Raw genomic sequence first — 19,854 nt, forward strand, 5'->3', positions numbered from 1 at the left:
ATTGGTTTCTTGGCAATTTGGATTATTTTTTTTCAAAACTTGGAAACACTTTGTTTAGAGGTTGCATTTGGTGAGTAAAGGGATCTTGAACAGTCATTATCACAGATATATTGACTGGTTCATTTTGACACAAATTTAATTTCTGTTAATCAAGTTCTGCATACTTCTTCAGAATTATCCATTGTGGCTTTGTGGCAATTAAGGATAATATTTGTCCATCCCCAGGAATTTGTAACACTCGTTTCATTATATGTACTACATTTTTTAACTCGTGTTATTATCAAAGTCCAAAAATCAAAACTTTTGTAAATCATCTTGTAGGTGCATATGCTCAGAAATACCAACAATTGGCAAGCAATTTTTAATATTTGCTGCTTGAAAACTTGGAGAGAAAATGCTGATGCCTGCAGTGAGTATCAATCCTCAGAAAACAAAAGTCACGATAGTTGTGAGATTTCTTTCTGAGTATCAATGCAGGTGCATTGTGCAATTTAATATTTATGTGCTGCTAATTGATGCCAGTGCCTCAAAAGTGCCTTGGCAGAAATTTAGCATTGTGCGTGTTGGGTTGGTGTCTGCTTCAGCACAATTTCTGTATTTGGCTGCTGAGATTTACTTCATTGACTAGGTGCTAAAAATGTTAATTGGGTGAATATTTTCCTTCTTGTTGTTATTAAAATATGCTGATTAAGGTTTAGGTTATTATTTTATCTCCTCCACAAAGGTAAAAATTAATTTTGTGTTGCTTCATAACATTATATTGAAGAAAACACATAAGTGTATGCGGCTGCACTAATAATTTGCCATTTGCTCTTTGAGGTTCACTTGCACTGTGGCATACTTTCTAACCATTTAACTTTTTTTTCCATTTCAAAGGTCTAATTACCACAACATCCCGAAAACTAGACCGTGAACAGCAGGCAGAACATGTTTTAGAGGTAAGAGTTCATTTGCAGATTCCTTTATTTTATGTTTGTTTTACATTTCTACCAGCATATTTCAGAAACTACGGATATGGACTGCTGTGGAATTTCACATTTCCAACTCACAATATTTGCCTTATCCAGATTTCTGGGAAGTAGAACTCCCAAATATTCAGCTTGTTTTGTTTTTAATGACCTATTATAAAATTAAACTGGAAGCTTTCACAGCAAGCCTGTCTGCGGTGGGACTTGAAAATGTCAGCCTCATCAATTTTGTTAGCACTTTACCTGAAGTGTTTGCGTTCCATCGCTGAGAAGGTTGTCAGCAGCATTGTTAGATTACATAATGAAGATAAAAAGGGTGGAAATAGTTTCAGCGTGGTTCACTGACATTTGAAGTGTGCTAGCTCAAAAAGGAGAAATATACATTCAGGCTCTCCAGTATACTCATTTACTAAAGCAATGGTGCTTTCTTGGTGTCCAGGTGAAATGGATGTGAAGAATGTAATACAACCCCTGAAGCCTAGCTGTGATCTGTACTGTATTAGGATAATTGTTATCCTGGGTATTTATGAGATCCAGGAAATATTTATTTTGAGCTTATATATATATTGTAATAAAAGCAGACCACAAGCATAAAGGTCTGGGGTTTTTTAGGCCCTGTATACTGTAAAGTAGAGGATTTTGCATCAGTGTTTTCAAACAAGTACAACAGACAAAAAAAAAAAAAGATGGCTGGACGGACAATTTATAAGGGGGGGACCGGAAGGGTTCTTCGTTCTTTCTGCGGAATATAGAAAGAGAGGTTAGTACCCCGTTGTTGTCCCTTGGCACGACTTGTTGCGATGCACGTCAGGTCCTTAAGCTGCTCCCCATGCACTCATGTGTGACTATATGTATATAAACTTCTCAAAAAAATTAAAGGAACACTTTGAAAACACATCACATCTCAATGGGAAAAAAAATCATGCTGGATATCTATACTGATATGGACTGGGTAATGTGTTAGGAAGAAAGGATGCCACATCGTTTGATGGAAATGAAAATTATTAATGTACAGAAGGCTGAATTCAAAGACACCCTGAAAATCAAAATGAAAAAATGATGCAGCAGGCTAGTCCATTTTGCCAAAATTTCATTGCAGCAACTCCAAATCGTACTCAGTAGTTTGTTTGGCCCCCACATGCTTGTATACATGCCTTATAATGTCAGGAAATGCTCCTAATGAGGTGATGGATTGTGTCCTGGGGGATCTCTTCCCAGATCTGGACCAGGGAATCACTGAGCTCCTAGACAGTCTGAGGTACAACCTAGTGGCATTGGATGGACCGAAACATAATGTCCTAGAGGTGTTCTATTGGATTTAGGTCAGGCGAGCATGGGGGCAGTTCAGTGGTATCAATTCCTTCATCCTCCAAGAACTGCCTGCATACTCTTGCCACATGAGGCCGGATGTTGTCGTGCACCAGGAGGAACCCAGGACCCACTGCATTAGCATAGGGTCTGACAATGGGTCGAAGGATTTCATTCCAATACGTAATGGCAGTCAAGGTGCCATTATTTAGCCCGTAGAGGTCTGTGCGTCCCTCCATGGATATGCCTCCCCATACCATCACTGACCCACCACCAAACCGTTCATGCTGAACGTTGTTACAGGCTTCTCCAGACCCTTTCACGTCTGTCACATGTGCTCAGGGTGAAGCTGCTCTCATCTGTGAAAAGCACAGGGTGCCATTGGTGGACCTGCCAATTCTGGTATTCTATGGCAAATGCCAATCAAGCTCCACAGTGCCAAGCAGTGAGCACAGGGCCCACTAGAGGACGTCGGGCCCTCAGGCCACCCTCATGAAGTCTATTTCTGATTGTTTGGTCAGATACATTCACACCAGTTGCCTGCGGGGGGTCATTCTGTAGGGCTCTGTCAGTGCTCATCCTGTTCCTCCTTGCCCAAAGGAGCAGATACCGGTCCTGCTGATGGGTTAAGGACCTTCTATGAGGAGTCCTGTCCAGCTCTTCTAGAGTAACTGCCTGTCTCCTGGAATCTCATCCATGTCCTTGAGACTGTGCTGGGAGACACAGCCAACCTTCTGGCAATGGCATGTATTGATGTGCCATCCCGGATAAGTTGGACTACCTGTGCCACCTCTGTAGGGTCCAGGTATCGCCTCATGTTACCAGTAGTGACACTGACCATAGCCAAATGCAAAACTAGTGAAAAAACCATCAGAAAAGATGAGGAAGGAAAAGAGTCAGTGGCCTACACCTGTTAAACCATTCCTGTTTTGTGGTCGTCTCATTGTTGCCCCTCTAGTGCACCCGTTGTTAATTTCATTAACACCAAAGCAGCTGAAACTGATTAACAACCCCCTCTGCTACTTAACTGACCAGATCAATAGCCCAGAAGTTTCATTGACTTGATGCTATACTCTGATTAAAAAGTGTTCCTTCAATTTTTTTCGGCAGTATAGATATATATCTACTCTCTCTATATATATATAAAATCCTAAGCCTAAAAGTACAATGATTTTATGTGACTTTTTATGTCATGTTTTTTGTCATGCTTTAAATCAGGCTTATTTTAAAACATACACATATATGTTTGGTATCATTCTTTTCAGAATTTATCAAACTTTAATGTGATGTTGTTAGATTTTCAGATTCTTATTCCATTTTTAAATTATTCAAGAACTCACAACCGCGAGACGAGACTTTGTGCCAGAAGATTTAACCACACCCAGGGCCGGAAATAAAAGACAAAGAGTAAGACAGCTGCTGTACAGGCTTTTAAATGTTTGAAGCACTGTGAAAGATGCAGATCACGCGGCACAACAGCAGCAGCAAGCTAGCAGCTGATCGAACAAAGAGGAGGTAAAAAAAAAACTATTTGATTCCCATTGTATCACCGTTTAAGAGAGTGTTTCGGAGGAGTGACCACATCTCCTTGGAGTGTGTTCAGCCCCCCTCTTTGTAACGTGAGCAGCAGAGACGCGAAGTGGCTGGTGCATTGTGCAGGCCGGTGGGGTTGGCGAGAGAAACGAGCAGGGGGGACCCCCTAATATATATATATATATATATGTGTATATATATATATATATATATATATATATATATATATATATATATATATATATATATATATATATATATACATATATATATATATTTGTGGCAACCAGGGGTGTACTATTTCCCCAGCCCTGACACAGACAGATGCTAGGCACAAGTGCACTTTTCCCTCACTCCCCACAGCAGCACAGTACAACAGCAGTACAAAGCCCAAATAAGTCAAATAAGCACAACACTTTTTTGCTTTCTTCCTTCTCCCAGTCCTTCCACCTCCGCTTCTCTTCCAGCAAGCTGAAGTGGAGTACTCCAGGTGGCTCGTTAGTGAGGTCAGGAATCACTCCCAGGTGTGGTGAGAGTCCAAAGTAGGGCTCTGCAGCTCCTCCTGGCGGGCCCATGGAACCTAATAGGGCTGTCCCAAACTCCAACTCACATGAAGCCCTGTGGGAATCCGTGGGTCCACAGCAATCCAAGGTGGCTGCCCTTTAGCAATCTGGGGAAGGCAGTGTCCTGTGCACATCTGCTTCCCCAGTCCTTCTGGTATATCGGCCTCCCGGCCGGGCAAAGCCCACAATCGTCCATCACTATAAAATATTTATTTATATATATATATATATATATATATATATATATATATATATATATATATATATATATATATATATACACTTGTATTATACATTTATTAATATTTATATTTATTTGTTTATTCCTGGTCAGGGTGGTGTTTACATATCTGGACAAATTTGTTGGTACCCTTACAGATCATTGAAAAAGTGCTATATGGGCAATTGTCCCACGTACAGTGCATCCGGAAAGTATTCACAGCGCATCACTTTTTCCACATTTTGTTATGTTACAGCCTTATTCCAAAATGGATTAAATTCATTTTTTTCCTCAGAATTCTACACACAACACCCCATAATGACAACGTGAAAAAAGTTTACTTGAGGTTTTTGCAAATTTATTAAAAATAAAAAAATTGAAAAATCACATGTACATAAGTATTCACAGCCTTTGCTCAATACTTTGTCGATGCACCTTTGGCAGCAATTACAGCCTCAAGTCTTTTTGAATATGATGCCACAAGCTTGGCACACCTATCCTTGGCCAGTTTTGCCCATTCCTCTTTGTAGCACCTCTCAAGCTCCATCAGGTTGGATGGGAAAGCGTCGGTGCACAGCCATTTTAAGATCTCTCCAGAGATGTTCAATCGGATTCAAGTCTGGGCTCTGGCTGGGCCACTCAAGGACATTCACAGAGTTGTCCTGAAGCCACTCCTTTGATATCTTGGCTGTGTGCTTAGGGTCGTTGTCCTGCTGAAAGATGAACGGTCGCCCCAGTCTGAGGTCAAGAGCACTCTGGAGCAGGTTTTCATCCAGGATGTCTCTGTACATTGCTGCAGTCATCTTTCCCTTTATCCTGACTAGTCTCCCAGTTCCTGCCGCTGAAAAACATCCCCACAGCATGATGCTGCCACCACCATGCTTCACTGTAGGGATGGTATTGGCCTGGTGATGAGCGGTGCCTGGTTTCCTCTAAACGTGACGCCTGGCATTCACACCAAAGAGTTCAATCTTTGTCTCATCAGACCAGAGAATTTTCTTTCTCATGGTCTGAGTCCTTCAGGTGCCTTTTGGCAAACTCCAGGCGGGCTGCCATGTGCCTTTTACTAAGGAGTGGCTTCCGTCTGACCACTCTACCATACAGGCCTGATTGGTGGATTGCTGCAGAGATGGTTGTCCTTCTGGAAGGTTCTCCTCTCTCCACAGAGGACCTCTGGAGCTCTGACAGAGTGACCATCGGGTTCTTGGTCACCTCCCTGACTAAGGCCCTTCTCCCCTGATCGCTCAGTTTAGATGGCTGGCCAGCTCTAGAAAGAGTCCTGGTGGTTTTGAACTTCTTCCACTTACGGATGATGGAGGCCACTGTGCTCATTGGGACCTTCAAAGCAGCACAAATTTTTCTGTAACCTTCCCCAGATTTGTGCCTCGAGACAATCCTGTCTCGGAGGTCTACTGACAATTCCTTTGACTTCATGCTTGGTTTGTGCTCTGACATGAACTGTCAACTGTGGGACCTTATATAGACAGGTGTGTGCCTTTCCAAATCATGTCCAATCAACTGAATTTACCATAGGTGGACTCCAAATAAGCTGCAGAAACATCTCAAGGATGATCGGGGAAACAGGATGCACCTGAGCTCAATTTTGAGCTTCATGGCAAAGGCTGTGAATACTTATGTACATGTGCTTTCTCAGTTTTTTTTTATTTTTAATAAATTTGCAAAAACCTCAAGTAAACTTTTTCACGTTGTCTTTATGGAGTGTTGTGTGTAGAATTCTGAGGAAAAAAATGAATTTAATCCATTTTGGAATAAGGCTGTAACATAACAAAATGTGGAAAAAGTGATGCGCTGTGAATACTTTCCGGATGCACTGTATACCTGCATGCCCTTGATATGTCATTGAGTAAAGCAAAGCAAGAATGAAAAGAGAAAGAGTATTACTTATTCTACCAAGATATTCTAAAATTGCCTGAGCACATTTATTGGTACCACTAAGAAAGATCATAAATAATTGGATTATAAGGATTTTTCAAACTAGCCAATTTCTTTAATTAGTATTGCATATGTCTCCAGTCATGCCTTCAATCATTCAGCCTGTTTAAGTGGAGTAAAATAGTCACTCTACTGTTTGGTATCATTGTGTGATAAGACCATCTGCAAGCACCTTGATGTTATTGTGACAGCAGTTGCAAATATTATTACTGTAAGTTTAAGGTCAATGGGACTATAGCCAGTCTCCCTGGACATGGCCGCAAGCGGAATATGGACCCCAGAATGGGCAGAAGGATAGAGAGATTGGAAGCTGTTCTTGGCTTATTGTCTACCAAAGAGATGCAGTCTTAACTACACAGTCAAAGTACATCAGTGTCTGATTGCACTGTCACCTTTTCAGTGACAGCAGGCTCAATGGAAGAAGACCCGGGAGGACTCCACTGCTGAAAGAAAAACTTAAAAAAGCAAGACTGTAATTTGCTCAAATGCATATTGACAAGCCACAATGCTTCAGAGAGAATGTCCTTTGGACAGATTAGACAAAACTGAAGATTTATGGCAAGTCGTATCAGTTCTGTTTCAACCGATGAAAAAATGAAGCTTTCAAAGAAAAGAACACCATGCCTATTGTGAAACATGGAGGAGGCTCGGTTGTATTTTGGGGCTGCTTTGCTGTGTCTGGCATAGGGCGCCCTGAGTCCATACTGAGAACAATGAAATCTCAAGGCTTATCAAGAGATTCTGGAGTGAAATATACTGCCCAGTGTCAGAAAGCTCTGTCTCAGTTGCAGGTCATAGCTCCTCCATCAGTATAATGACCCAAAACACAGAGCTAAAAGTACCTAAGAATTACTAAGAACAAAACACTGGACTGTACTGAAGTGGCCTTCTACGATCCCTGATTTGAATCCTGTCAAACATCTATGAAAAGAGTTGAAACATGCAATCTGGAGAAGTTCCCCTTCAAACCTGACACAGCTGGAGTTTGCTCTGGAAGAGTGGGCCAGGCTACCTGTTGACAGGTGCAAAAGTGTTATTGAGCACTAAAGGAGTAGCTTGTGTGCAGTGATTACCTCTAAAGGTTAAGGATCCCATCATTTTTGTCCATGTCATTTTCATTCGTGTTTAGTTGAATCAAACACTAAAGCACAGTCTGGTTTTCCATTAAATACAGAGTAAACAATAATGGTTGCCAATTACTTTTGTCAGTTTCAAGTTATTTCAGAGACAATTGTGGTTTCTTCTTTTTTCGTGGAAGGGTACCAACAAATTTGTCTACGTCTTTAGTTTTCTTGTGTAGCTACATTTAAAATTCTTTTGTAGCCCAAGAAACAAATATGTGATGGAGAGTCAGGTAATGTTTTTGTACTTTAAACCTGCAAAGGTCCACTTAAAATCCATCCTGCAAAAGCACCACTCTTCTTATTCATTAAGTGGCTTGCTAAACAAACACGGGGAATTTTAGTTACTCTTATTTCCCAGCTGCTTTCAGCTTGTGCATTCAACAAAGTGTTTGAATGTGCGACGCACAACCACAATGTGTCGCATGGTTTTGGCAAATTAGTTAGTGGTAGTTCCCTGCTCCAGATAGCTTATCCAATTTCATCTCACAAAATTTCATTTGTAACCCTTACACGAAAGGTTAGAACACCGTGACAGAACTGCCCTGCCTTGTGTGTGTTATTTTATGAATTCAGAACCTTGCAAGTTAATTGAAATGATGAGAACTATATAAGGAAACTTGGAAAACCTTTTGTAACTCCTACATTTTTCACTCTATTTTTATTTGCTGCATCTTTTTTTATTTAATGTGTTTTCAGTTCTTTACTTTGTTTAACTATTGTAATTAAAGACAAACCGCCCACACTTGTGTTGTTTCTTTCTATTGCAAAAGCTAAATTACAGTATTTTGCCATAGCTATAGCAATTCATTCTAAAGAAGTAGGAAAACAATGATATTCTAATGACATCAATGCCAGCTAGGATAACTTGTTAATATTAAATAAGTTTCAGTTAAGCCTGTTCCCTGTCTGTATGGAGTTAGCACAGTCTTCTCATTTCTGTGTTTCTGTTTTCTTCTCTGGGTACCCTAGTCTTCCTCCCACATACTTAACTTGTTTATGGTAGTTTAATTAGTGTTTAAAAGTGTATGCATTCTGTGAGCGTGACCTGCGGTGAACTAATGTGTCATTCGCAGTTGATTAGCTTTACACTCGATGAAGTCAGATACACTTTGACCATTTGTAATTGTATAACCAGGTAAGGGAAATAAATTAATAACTGAGATTTTTGGTTTTAACTCATTCTTTTTAACGCCTTTCATTTCATTAGATCTAATCTTGTCTAGTTTTTGTGGGATTATTACTGCACAAGAACACACTGTTCCTTTTAAAATGGAATAAAGGGTTGTGGCATTTAATTCTTCTTTATGTGAAATTTTACTTCAGTCTCCTAGAGGGAGATTGGATATAAACTTATTTCAACAATATGTAATGGGAGGTGGCATTGAACTCTCGTCTTGGCCAGGATGGATGGTGTTCCTGTTCTTAGATAGGACTATAAAATAAGTGTATTGGTGAGGACAGCCATCCAAATCTGTATACTCTCCTGATATATTAGGTGACAGCGCTCTTGGACGAGTATACCATACATTCACCAGTAGGGTATGTTGGGAATTGTAGTCCCTGCTTTGAAGGTCCTGGATAAAAGTGGCCTCCTTACCTTACTCAGAGTGGGAGTTAGAATTAGGAAGTGGAGGACAACACTTCCATGGAGAGAGCAGAAGGAAGGAATGATAAAAGGAAAGAGAACTGTGTTTTGCTGAAAGACGGTAAAGGTACTGTTATAGATTAAAGGTTATTTTAACCTGTAACTAGTGTTTGAGCAGTTGTGTTTAGAATTTGGCAGTCCCGAGATGCCTCGTAGTGGTAAAAATAATACATCATAGCTATGAATACAAAATTTCTTGCCAATTTACATCCACAGTGTTTCTATTTTTTCGATATCTTCAAAATATTCAGCAGTTCTCTACAGCATATTAGTTTTCTTTACTTTTACACTTGTGATGTTCCAGTGCATTTGCTGTAAAAAATTAGCCAATACATCAATTATATTGTTTGTCTCATTATCTGATTGGTTTGTATGACTTAATATTCCATGCAGTATACAGTATATTAATTAATCCCTGCCTATAATATTATTGACTACTTTGTACTGCATACTGTATTTACATGACTATATATGTTTCCACTAGATAGGCCTTGACTACTTGATAATGGAAGTGTTTGAGAAAAATTATAAATTAAAAATGTGAATTTGTTGAAATCTGTTGAGAAGGAAGTATTTTTAACAAGGTACTGGACATATAATTAAGTTTTTGGATTCATTGATTTGTTCCCAGTGTTGATTGGACGAGGATGCAGGAATTAATTTTTGGCAGGGATGAGAGCATGCGTGAATGATAATTTTGTTATCAATTATTTAGGGGCTGGGGGGTTCAAAACTAAAATCATACCCCAGCCACAAATATTAACATTTCAGTTTATATTTTTGGATAATTTTTGACCTCCTTTGTTTATTGTTAATTATTTTTTAATGCATTGTATATCAATGTGTCTTATTCAGCTTTTCAGGTAATTTATGTGCTTTCTGCACAATGTTCCCTCAACTGGGACCATTAGATCATTTTATGCTGATAGTGTTTTGTTTATCTTTACATTACTGAATTTTTTAAAGTTTAAAATTTTCTGGAAGTTTGTTTTAAGTGAGAAAGGGCATGTTCTACATTTGAGAGGACAACCTGTGAAAAGGTATATTTTAGACTAGACATTAAAATTTCTTATAAAAAATGCTCCAATCATATTTACCAATCTTATTCCATCTTTTACATAGTAAATCTCACTCACAATGTTGTGTTTAAAAGTGTTTTATTAGTGTGGGTGGAATCCACACACTAATAAACATGGTTACTAATTTGGCTTTGGCTTTGTGTGTCTAATAATCGCTGGTTGACCAAATAAGCCAACTTTATTAGATTTCTGTCATTTGTGGTGTTTTATTTCCCCTGCATGGCGTCAAACTTTTTGCTGCCTGACCAACATGTCCATTCAAACAAATAGGCACATTGATGCAATACATTGTAGCAAACGGGATAATAATAATCAGTTTTTCTGATTGCTTCTTCTTCAGGACATTTTTTTGGTGAACAGGTTTTGGATATGTTAGCATGACTGTGCAGTGTTTAGTGTTCTTGCCACTTGCTGAGTCCTGACTCTGTGCAGTTTGCACAATCTTCCAGTGAGTCTTCCATCATCATAAGCATGTGTACGTTAGATTAATTGGAGACTTTAAAATGGCCCTGAGTTTGAAAGTTTGTTCATTGAAAATCTAGTGTCCCAGTTCAGAGCTGATACTTCCCAGAATGGCTATGACTCCCAGTAACAGACAGGACACATACAGGAGGAAGTCAGACACTTATGCCTGTAGATCTAGAAGTGCTGTTTTTACACAGCTGAGACATTGGACAGATAAATTAGAATTGCAGATACATTTAATGAAAGATCATAGATGAAAAACAAATGAAATGCAAAGAGCTTTGCTTGAAACAAATAATTTTGTTTGGCAATTTAAATTCTCATTTGCTGGTAAAAAATTAATAAAAAATGACGGGAGAGGTGATGGCAGCACAGTACAACCTAACTTCAATCCACCATGCTGTAACCCAGCAAGATAATAACTCTAATTGCACAACTGGAGTAATTAAAGTTCAGTTGGAAGAATACATTACTTGTATGGGTTATGAACCATTTTGGATTGAGAGACGTCTATAATCAGGTTTCGATGACTCACGAATAACAATTGAAGTAAATCAGAAAGGGTCACGGATGGTTTGTGGACAGCCTTGCTATGGGTTGACACTTGCATAGCTGAATTAAACACCCCAGATGACAATTGATGGCTATTCTTCAAATTGGAAAAAAAAAACTACTGGAAGATGTTTGGTGGTGATTCTCCAAGGGGACACCTGTCCTTCCCCCAGGATTTTCCAACGTAGATAACAATGGTGATTCTCCAAAGGAGTGCAAAGGATGATGACCTGCAGTGATTCTCCAAAGGGGAACAGGATGATGATTGTCTGCTGTTCCACGACAATTACTGGTCGCAAAGACACACAATAGTCAAAATTGTATCACAAGAAAAAAGTTTGAATTACTACATTAAAATATAGAGCCATTTCAATTTTGCTATGCATTGAGATAGAAAATACAACATATTACAGTCCTTTCTTGTTCCATGTGTTTATGGATTTTATATATTTTGTGATTTATTCTGCTTTCTTAATTCTCTTAAATACATTGTTTGAACTTGTATGTGTTAAAGAAAGTATTTGAACTCCATGAGGCTTACTTCTTTCTCACGGAAAATCAATGCATGAATTTTATATTCACTTGCATCCCTTATCCTGAAGGCCATGTTTTTAGATACAACATCTCAGTCCATAAATGTCTTTAAAATCTTTGCTGCCAGTTGTTTGTTTTTAAGATTTTTTTTCACTTTGCTTTTTGGAAATTTGCTGTCACTCAACGCTTGCCGAGATATAGATTTCATTAATAAAAAATGCTCAATAATGATAAATTTCCTGCCACTTTCAACAAAATTATTGATGTTTTTCACTACTGATGTAATGGAGTTTGACATATTTTTTGCTTTAATTTAACCTACTTTTGTAATAAGTCATTCAAAAAGTGTTCAAGTGAATCAGCTTTTGAGGGATTCAGCATGTTGTTCATTGAAGGTTTTTAACTGAACCCAGAGCTTGCACTCTGTTTAGCTGGGATTTAAAACTGGCAACTGAATAGTATTTTTGAAGTATTTTCCTTATGCAATTTTTGTTCTTAGTCCACTGGTCTGAGTGTCCTGGGGACAAATCCCTCCATATTCCATCCTTCATAGTCCTGTCCTGCCTTGTGCCCTGTGTTGGCTGGGATTGGCTCCAGCAGACCCCCGTGACCCTGTGTTCGGATTCAGCGGGTTGGAAAATGGATGGATGGATGGATAGTCCTGTCCTTGTTCTGAGTCATCCATAATTCCCTACCTATCAGTCAACCAGCCAATCACAGGGTGTAACAGAGCTTGATTGTCTTGGTTCCAATTAATTCCGTTGTTTTTTATTAGTTTGTTTGTGTGTGTTTGTAAATTTGTACTTGTTTAAAAAGCAACAGTTTTAATGGTCAGCTAACAATAACATTCATTCTGGGAAAATCTGTTTGTTTGCTTTTAGAGAATCTACTCTAGGTATGGAGCAATAAAAAGCCAAGTTGTACTAAGCTGTGAGTACATACATGCAGCATTACAGCTTTTGGTTAGAAACCTTGATTCTGTTTGTATTGCAAGCAGAAAAGTATATATATGATGTTAGTCAACTCTTTAAAAGTAATAGGATTTTATGTTTGGGAATGCTTTCAAAATACATGGTGTAAATCCCATTCTGCAGGCAAATAATGCTCTTTTATTACACTTTGTGGTATTTCAGAAACATTGACTCGTAAGAATTAAAGCAGACTTTCTTCCATCCATTTAACTGCCTGCTAAAACCACTTAATCCAGTTTTTGGGTGCAGGCTGTCATGATCTATCCCAGCAGCATATGTAAGACACATAACAAGAACCAGCTGATGGGCAGAATACACTCGTTTACACCACCACACTCATTCATAGTGGGCCAATGTAGAGTCACTAATAAACATAAAAAGTTAATTTTAGGGATTGAATAAGAAAACTGGAGTGTCTGTGCCTGTTGTTCTCAGCATGGACTCTAAATATATCCATATTATAATTTAGAAATATTTACCTCTGATATGTTTTTACATTTCCATTCAAGCAGAGCTGGTTAATTTAACCAGTACGAACAAAATCTTGTACTGAAAGTTTTTTCTCTAGTTATTTTGGATTTTTTTTTGAAGTAACATTATTCCCATGCCTTTTTTGACAGAAAACAGACTGCACTATATAATGTAGCTATCTTTTATCAGTTTCATTACTCCTAAACTGGGCCATCCATTTCTTGTAAGGCTTGTTGAAAGCTTTTCTTCTCACAACCATTAGCTATGATAATTTTTTTGTTGAACATTTAAACTACCAAGTCGTGCTGGAATACAAACTATACTGTATAAAACATACATTTAAAGGTTTACTCCGTCTGAGCCCAAAATAATATTTAAGATGTGCAATCTGTATTGTTAAAAAGGCTGGTTTTGATAATACATTTTTATTCCTTGGTGTAGATTCTGAAGGATGTTTTAGGGAAAGAATGAGAGACGGTTTGTTCAACATGTTGAATACTAGGTGATCAACTAGATGGTTGCTAAGCTTTATAATAAAGCGTTCAATATTTACATTAGTTAGTTTCCTGCCTTTGCTAGATGCTATGGGTTTTAGTATGTCATGTTATGTAGGAACATACTTAAATTGTTTTGTTTTTTTTTAATAAGACCACATGCATTTTATTTAAATTTGTGTATACTTCTAAACATGCAAGGTATCTTGAGAACCAGCATTTCTCCAAAAATCCACCTTTTAAGAGCAATTTGTATTAAGCCAATTGGCCAGGTATGAACGAGTATGCCCTGTTAATGGCCTTGGAACTCATCCAGGTCTTGTTTTCCATGCCAGTCAGTTGGTCTGTTTATCTTGTCATTCATTTTAATAACATTTCATAAGAGTATATTTGCCAGTTTCTTATCAGACTAGAACAGCTTAGTTCAGAGTTTCATGCAAAATCAAAAGCTTGTTAGGGAAGAGGCAGAAACTAACCCCATTTAGTGAGACTTCAGGTGTTGGGAACACTTGGGCACACACCGAAGGGGCAACTTAGAGTCACCCCTGGACACAAAATAATATTAGTTACTCGTCAGGTATTTACTTTTCTCAGTAGAATGGTTGCCAGAGATGGTGTTTCTAGAATTGTAAAAATCATAAAACATAATGTAGCTAAAATGAAAATATGAATAAATGCAACCAAAAATGATTATAATATAAAAGTTATTATATTATATTATTATATTATGTACAATGGTAAGTCTGTTTGTTTTCATCATGCCATGCATTTAAGCACCTCTGTTCATCAGATATTCTAGCCCTTATGCCCCCCTTTCTTGTTGCCTTTGCTCATTGGACATTCTTGCTTACATCTTTGCTTATGCATCTTTTTTGTGGTTCTTGTTGCCTTTTGTCATTGGACATTTCATTCCTCTTGTGGATGCCGGGTAACATTATTTTGGACATGGACTTATGCCAGACATTTTGACGTTTTATATAGCTATTAAGTCCAACATAAAGGAACAGTTGTTAGCAGTACTGTTTGTTAATCTGAGTATTGCTTGTGTTGGTTATCATATCCATCTCGCTAGCCTTTGTTCTGGAAACTCCCATATGTCAAAGATATTGGCATTTCTAAATTAGCCAGGTGTGAGTAAGTGTGTTTATATGTGAATGAGTGTGCCCTGTAATAGACTTAAACCTCATTCAGATCTAGTTTCTCTTTTGTGCCCAGGGCTACCGGGATAGGCACATGGTTCCTCTGAACTTGATGAGTAGGTTATATAATATACTATAATATAATATAATATAATATAATATAATATAATATAATATAATATAATATAATATAATATAATATAATATAATATAATGCCCTGTCCAGGATTATTCCTGCCTTGCACCCAATGCTTGCTAGGATATGATTCAGCTACCCTGGATAAGTGGTTTGAGAAGATGGATGGATATCACATTGTGCGGTTATGTATGATGATACAGAGGTTAACACTGCTGCTCCACCGAGGTTCATCATTGTTGGCATATGCTCTCTGAAATCATCTAGGTTTTCTCTGCCATTTCATTTTACACCATAGACCCTGTTGAAAGTGTCACAGTGTGCTTGAACTGTCTAAGATCAAGTGGAGAGTAGTAGTAGTAGCACTGTGCAAAAAGGCGGGGTATGAGTGATGGAGAGCCTGTCATGGCACATGGAACCATGTCGATAGCTAGTTCCTGGCTTGAGCCCAATTCTGTTGAGATTGGCTGTGGTTACCCGTGACTTTATTGAGTTAGATAATGTTGTTATGTTATGTTCATATGCTTGTACAATTAAAAACTATGTATATTGTAAGATTTTAAACTCGTTTGGAACTTCCCCCAACGGGACGACCTGCCGAAAAGCGTCCCGACGCGTGATCGTCACGTCTATGGAAGACAGTTTATCAGTTGCCTGGGCAACCACAGGTTTCCAACAAAGAAGCGGCTCGCAGCTGAAGCAGATCTGAGCCGATGGTGGTTGTGGTATAATCGCTTGCCGTCGATGGGTGATGCAAGGAATATTATAAATGCCCTGAACAGTATTACTTGGCCATTAACCTGGCCATGACCCTGCCTGATTGCTGTGACTGTGTATAGGAGAGTGGTAGATCCCGCTACAATAAATAACAGTGCTGTTCCTGTTTCATGCTGTATAAAGTTGGTTTTGCTAAAGTACTTAGACTCTGCCTTATGTAAATTCATTACAACTTATGTTAAACTACAGATTAAGTGCTAAATATAAAAACAATACTGTAAAATTGGAACAAACAATTTCAACTTATGTACAACACTGATCACCAAATCAAAAAATTGGATCTGTTATTTAATCCCTAATGTAACTATGCATTTCCTGTTTAAAATACATATGACAAGGTAATGTTTTAACTAATTTAATTAAAAAATGCAGCTAGGTCAAAGTTTGCCTACTTTTAGTCTGAAAAAGTATATTATAGTGTCAGTTTTAGATAGAAATTAACAATGGTAGAATGCAACAGAATGCTTTATATAGGACATATCAGATATGTTGCAGCCAAGTCAAATATTTTCAATGTAATCATATTTCATGTATTGAATGTAATCACATTCGATGTATTCCCATTCATATTTCTGTAATTTTCTGCCATTTGTCACTAAACATTTTACCTTGATCTTTCTTCATGCCTTTGGGGACATTCTTGTTCTCTCTTTTTCAATGCTGGACAATGGAATTGCCAGAATGAGACACTTTGCAAATGTTTAAACTATGAAAGCCACAACACTGAAGCTGGCAAGATCAGAGGAGTACTTGACACAGATTGACATTAGTGGCTGTTTCCCACTCTAGATTGCTTTCACTTTGCCTCGAGTACTGGTTCACATTCTCAACACTCTGACAAGCAGCATGTTACTCCACAATAAGCTCTTAGACGCACAAAAAAGTTTGCAATCAATATTTGCCTGCTCTGCTTTTGAGGCCATTGTGCCCCATTGTTCCTGCAGTGCATGTTTCTGACATCAATGTGTTTGTTGTGTGATTGGCAGGTCTCTTTTGGTGCTTCCTACTGTATCATGCTTGCATGGCTGCACTTGAATAGGTTACATTGGGGCTAAACAATTTACGTTGTATCATCTAACAGAAGGGATTCCTCCAGAGACAGCGCTAGGTGTTCAGCTGTCTGTTTTTCATGTGCATAACACTTTGAGTTTCCTCCATTATAATATTATTCTTTAAGCCTTCTTTTACATCAGAGAAGAATTGTTATGATTTATTTAGTATAACAGTGCTGCTAATTCTGTTATTATGCTGTTATGATAGCATAATAGAATATATTTCATATATATTTATATATACAGTATATATATATGTATATATACTGTATATATATATATATATGAATATGTATATATATGTATATGTATATATATATATATATATATATATATGTATAGGTATATATATATATATATATATATATATATATATATATATCCATCCATCCATCCATTTTCCAACCCGCTGAATCCGAACACAGGGTCACGGGGGTCTGCCGGAGCCAATCCCAGCCAACACAGGGCACAAGGCAGGAAACAATCCTGGGCAGGGTGCCAACTCACCGCAGATATATATATATATATATATATATATATGTATAGGTATATATATATATATATGTATATGTAACATATACACAGGGGTGAGCAAAAGTAGGTTTTCTTGTATTATTATTTATTTAATAATTATTGTATTTATTTGTATTATTTGTCTTCTTCTTATCATTATTATTATTGATATTATTTCATATCTTAGTAAGTAGACTACAAGAATGTGTAAATAATGAAGGCTGGCACTTACGAGATTTTACCAAAGTGACATTCTTTTCAGTTAAATTTAATAAAGCAATTGTAATGATCATAACCTGCATAAACTGCGAACAACTGTAAACCTACTTTTGCCTACCCCTATATATATATATATATATATATATATATATATATATATATATATATATATATATATATATATATATATATATACAGTATACCAGTAACGGCGCACTGCACAATAATGTGCAGTGAATACACTTGACTTGAGCATTCATAGTATTCATCCTCTTTTCTCTGTATGTTTAGCATTCGTTTGCTCAGAGGTTGATGCGCTTGCTGCTTCCTGAGCAGCTCTTCTTTTCTCTACCCTAGCGGCCCGCTTCTTCCCTTCTTTCATCGGCATCTTTTCACGTTAAAACTGATTAAGTCAGTGTTTGTGTTGCAATACGTTTTCCTTAATTTTTCCCTTAAGCTGGCATTTAAGTCTTCAATCTGCCTCAAGAAAGATTTAAGATATGAAGAGGTAGGGGAAGTGACAGCGAAGGTGGTAGGGAATGAGAACGGCACCCGTAAGCATGCACCGCATGGCCGCCCACTTTCGAGAGTTGATTCTACAATAAAAAAAATAAAAATAAAAAGAGGAATAACCTTGGAGGTCAGTCATCACCCCGAAAGCGGATAGTAGACTACACGTAGTATATGTGTACCGAATTTCAGGTCAATAGATGAAACGGTTTGCGAGCTACAGGCAATTTAAAATCCTGGACAAACAAATGGACAGGCATGGTAGCGCTAGTATTATATAAGAAGATATATACAGTATGTATATATATATATAAAATATGGTAACACTTTATAATTACTTTCATTAATAAATCATTAACAAACATTATGTAGTGTTTAAGAAATCATGAGCTCATGTTCACTCAAATAGTTATAAATGTCATTAAATGATAATTCATACATTAGGTAATGTACTTTTAAACATTTACAAATGATTTAAAAAATGGCTAGTAAGGCATTTTTACTATTGGTTAGCACATTACTCATGTTGAGACTGCATTTATTAATGTCTAGCTGATTGGTGCCAAATATCTTCAAATAATTGTTTCAAATGTTTTATTTATCATATACGAGTGTGTTGTTCATGAGCTGTACAGTCTGTAAAACTGGTTATTTCATTATCTGCCCTGCTTCTAACACTAGAAGAATTTTTCCTGGTTTTCACACTTACTGTATTTTTAAATCATTTATTCATTAGATGTTAATGTATTTGCAGTACCCAATCTAAAGTTGGAACTCTTCATGCATTATACCGGTTTGCACATGTTTATAAACCTTTATTTGTTAGATGCAGAGGTTTTTGCAGTGCCTCATCTACTGTAGAGCTGCAACTACTCACGCATTATACAGGTGTGTAAATGGGTAATCGATACATTAATGTGCACTGGGCTTCAACATGACCAGGTCTGCGCCCTGCTGAAGAAAGCAATGTGAGATAAGGAATAGTTTATTGAACAATTTACTTTGATCCTTGCAACAGAAATTAACGGCATAAACAACTCAGTTTGAACCAAAACATCATATTTATTTCCTTAATAACAGATTTATGATAAAACATTTCAGTACTGTGGTATCAACAGCAGACCCCCGTGACCCTGTAGTTAGGATATAGTGGGTTGGATAATGGATGGATGGTATCAACAAGTCAAAAATTTATCAAAATTGCAAGGATCAGCAAATACAATTTTAAAAAATCTTTCAATGTTTTATTTTTACTAAAAATAAGTAACATTTATACTGACATAGAAATACATGTTGTGGCAGATGACCAGGGACATTGCCCCATCAGGACGCCTGGATCAGGGAAGGACCAGGAAAGGTGAAATATCTTCCCTGGGCGCAAGAGGGTAGCCCCCCTGATTTCCACCAAGGAGCACGGATACAGAGCTGGGAACCCTTTGGGGGTCTGTGACCAAACCCAGGGGGTGCCTGGATGGTTCCTGAGCCCTGGAGGACAGCACTTCCGCCACAGCAGGAAGTGCTGCCGCTCCAGGAACTGTGTATGACCAGAGTGCTTCCGGGTGCAAGGGCAGCACTTCCACCACACCAGGCTGTGCTGCTGGAAGACCATCACCGAGCACCTGGAGCAC

The 19,854-nt window shown here is 37.9% G+C and overlaps 1 protein-coding gene across 4 annotated transcripts in view; it reads left to right on the forward strand.

Moving 5' to 3' along the window:
- Positions 1–19,854, forward strand: part of fat3a (FAT atypical cadherin 3a) — a 547,007-nt gene that overhangs the window by 330,493 nt on the left and 196,660 nt on the right. For all 4 annotated transcript variants that reach the window (XM_051927172.1, XM_028800422.2, XM_051927169.1 and 1 more), the window contains exon 4: positions 877–938. In XM_051927172.1, coding sequence (XP_051783132.1) covers positions 877–938 — 62 coding nt within the window. The remainder of the gene's footprint in view (positions 1–876; positions 939–19,854) is intronic.

Source organism: Erpetoichthys calabaricus, chromosome 4 (assembly GCF_900747795.2).
Source record: "Erpetoichthys calabaricus chromosome 4, fErpCal1.3, whole genome shotgun sequence".
NCBI classification, from domain to species: domain Eukaryota; kingdom Metazoa; phylum Chordata; class Cladistia; order Polypteriformes; family Polypteridae; genus Erpetoichthys; species Erpetoichthys calabaricus.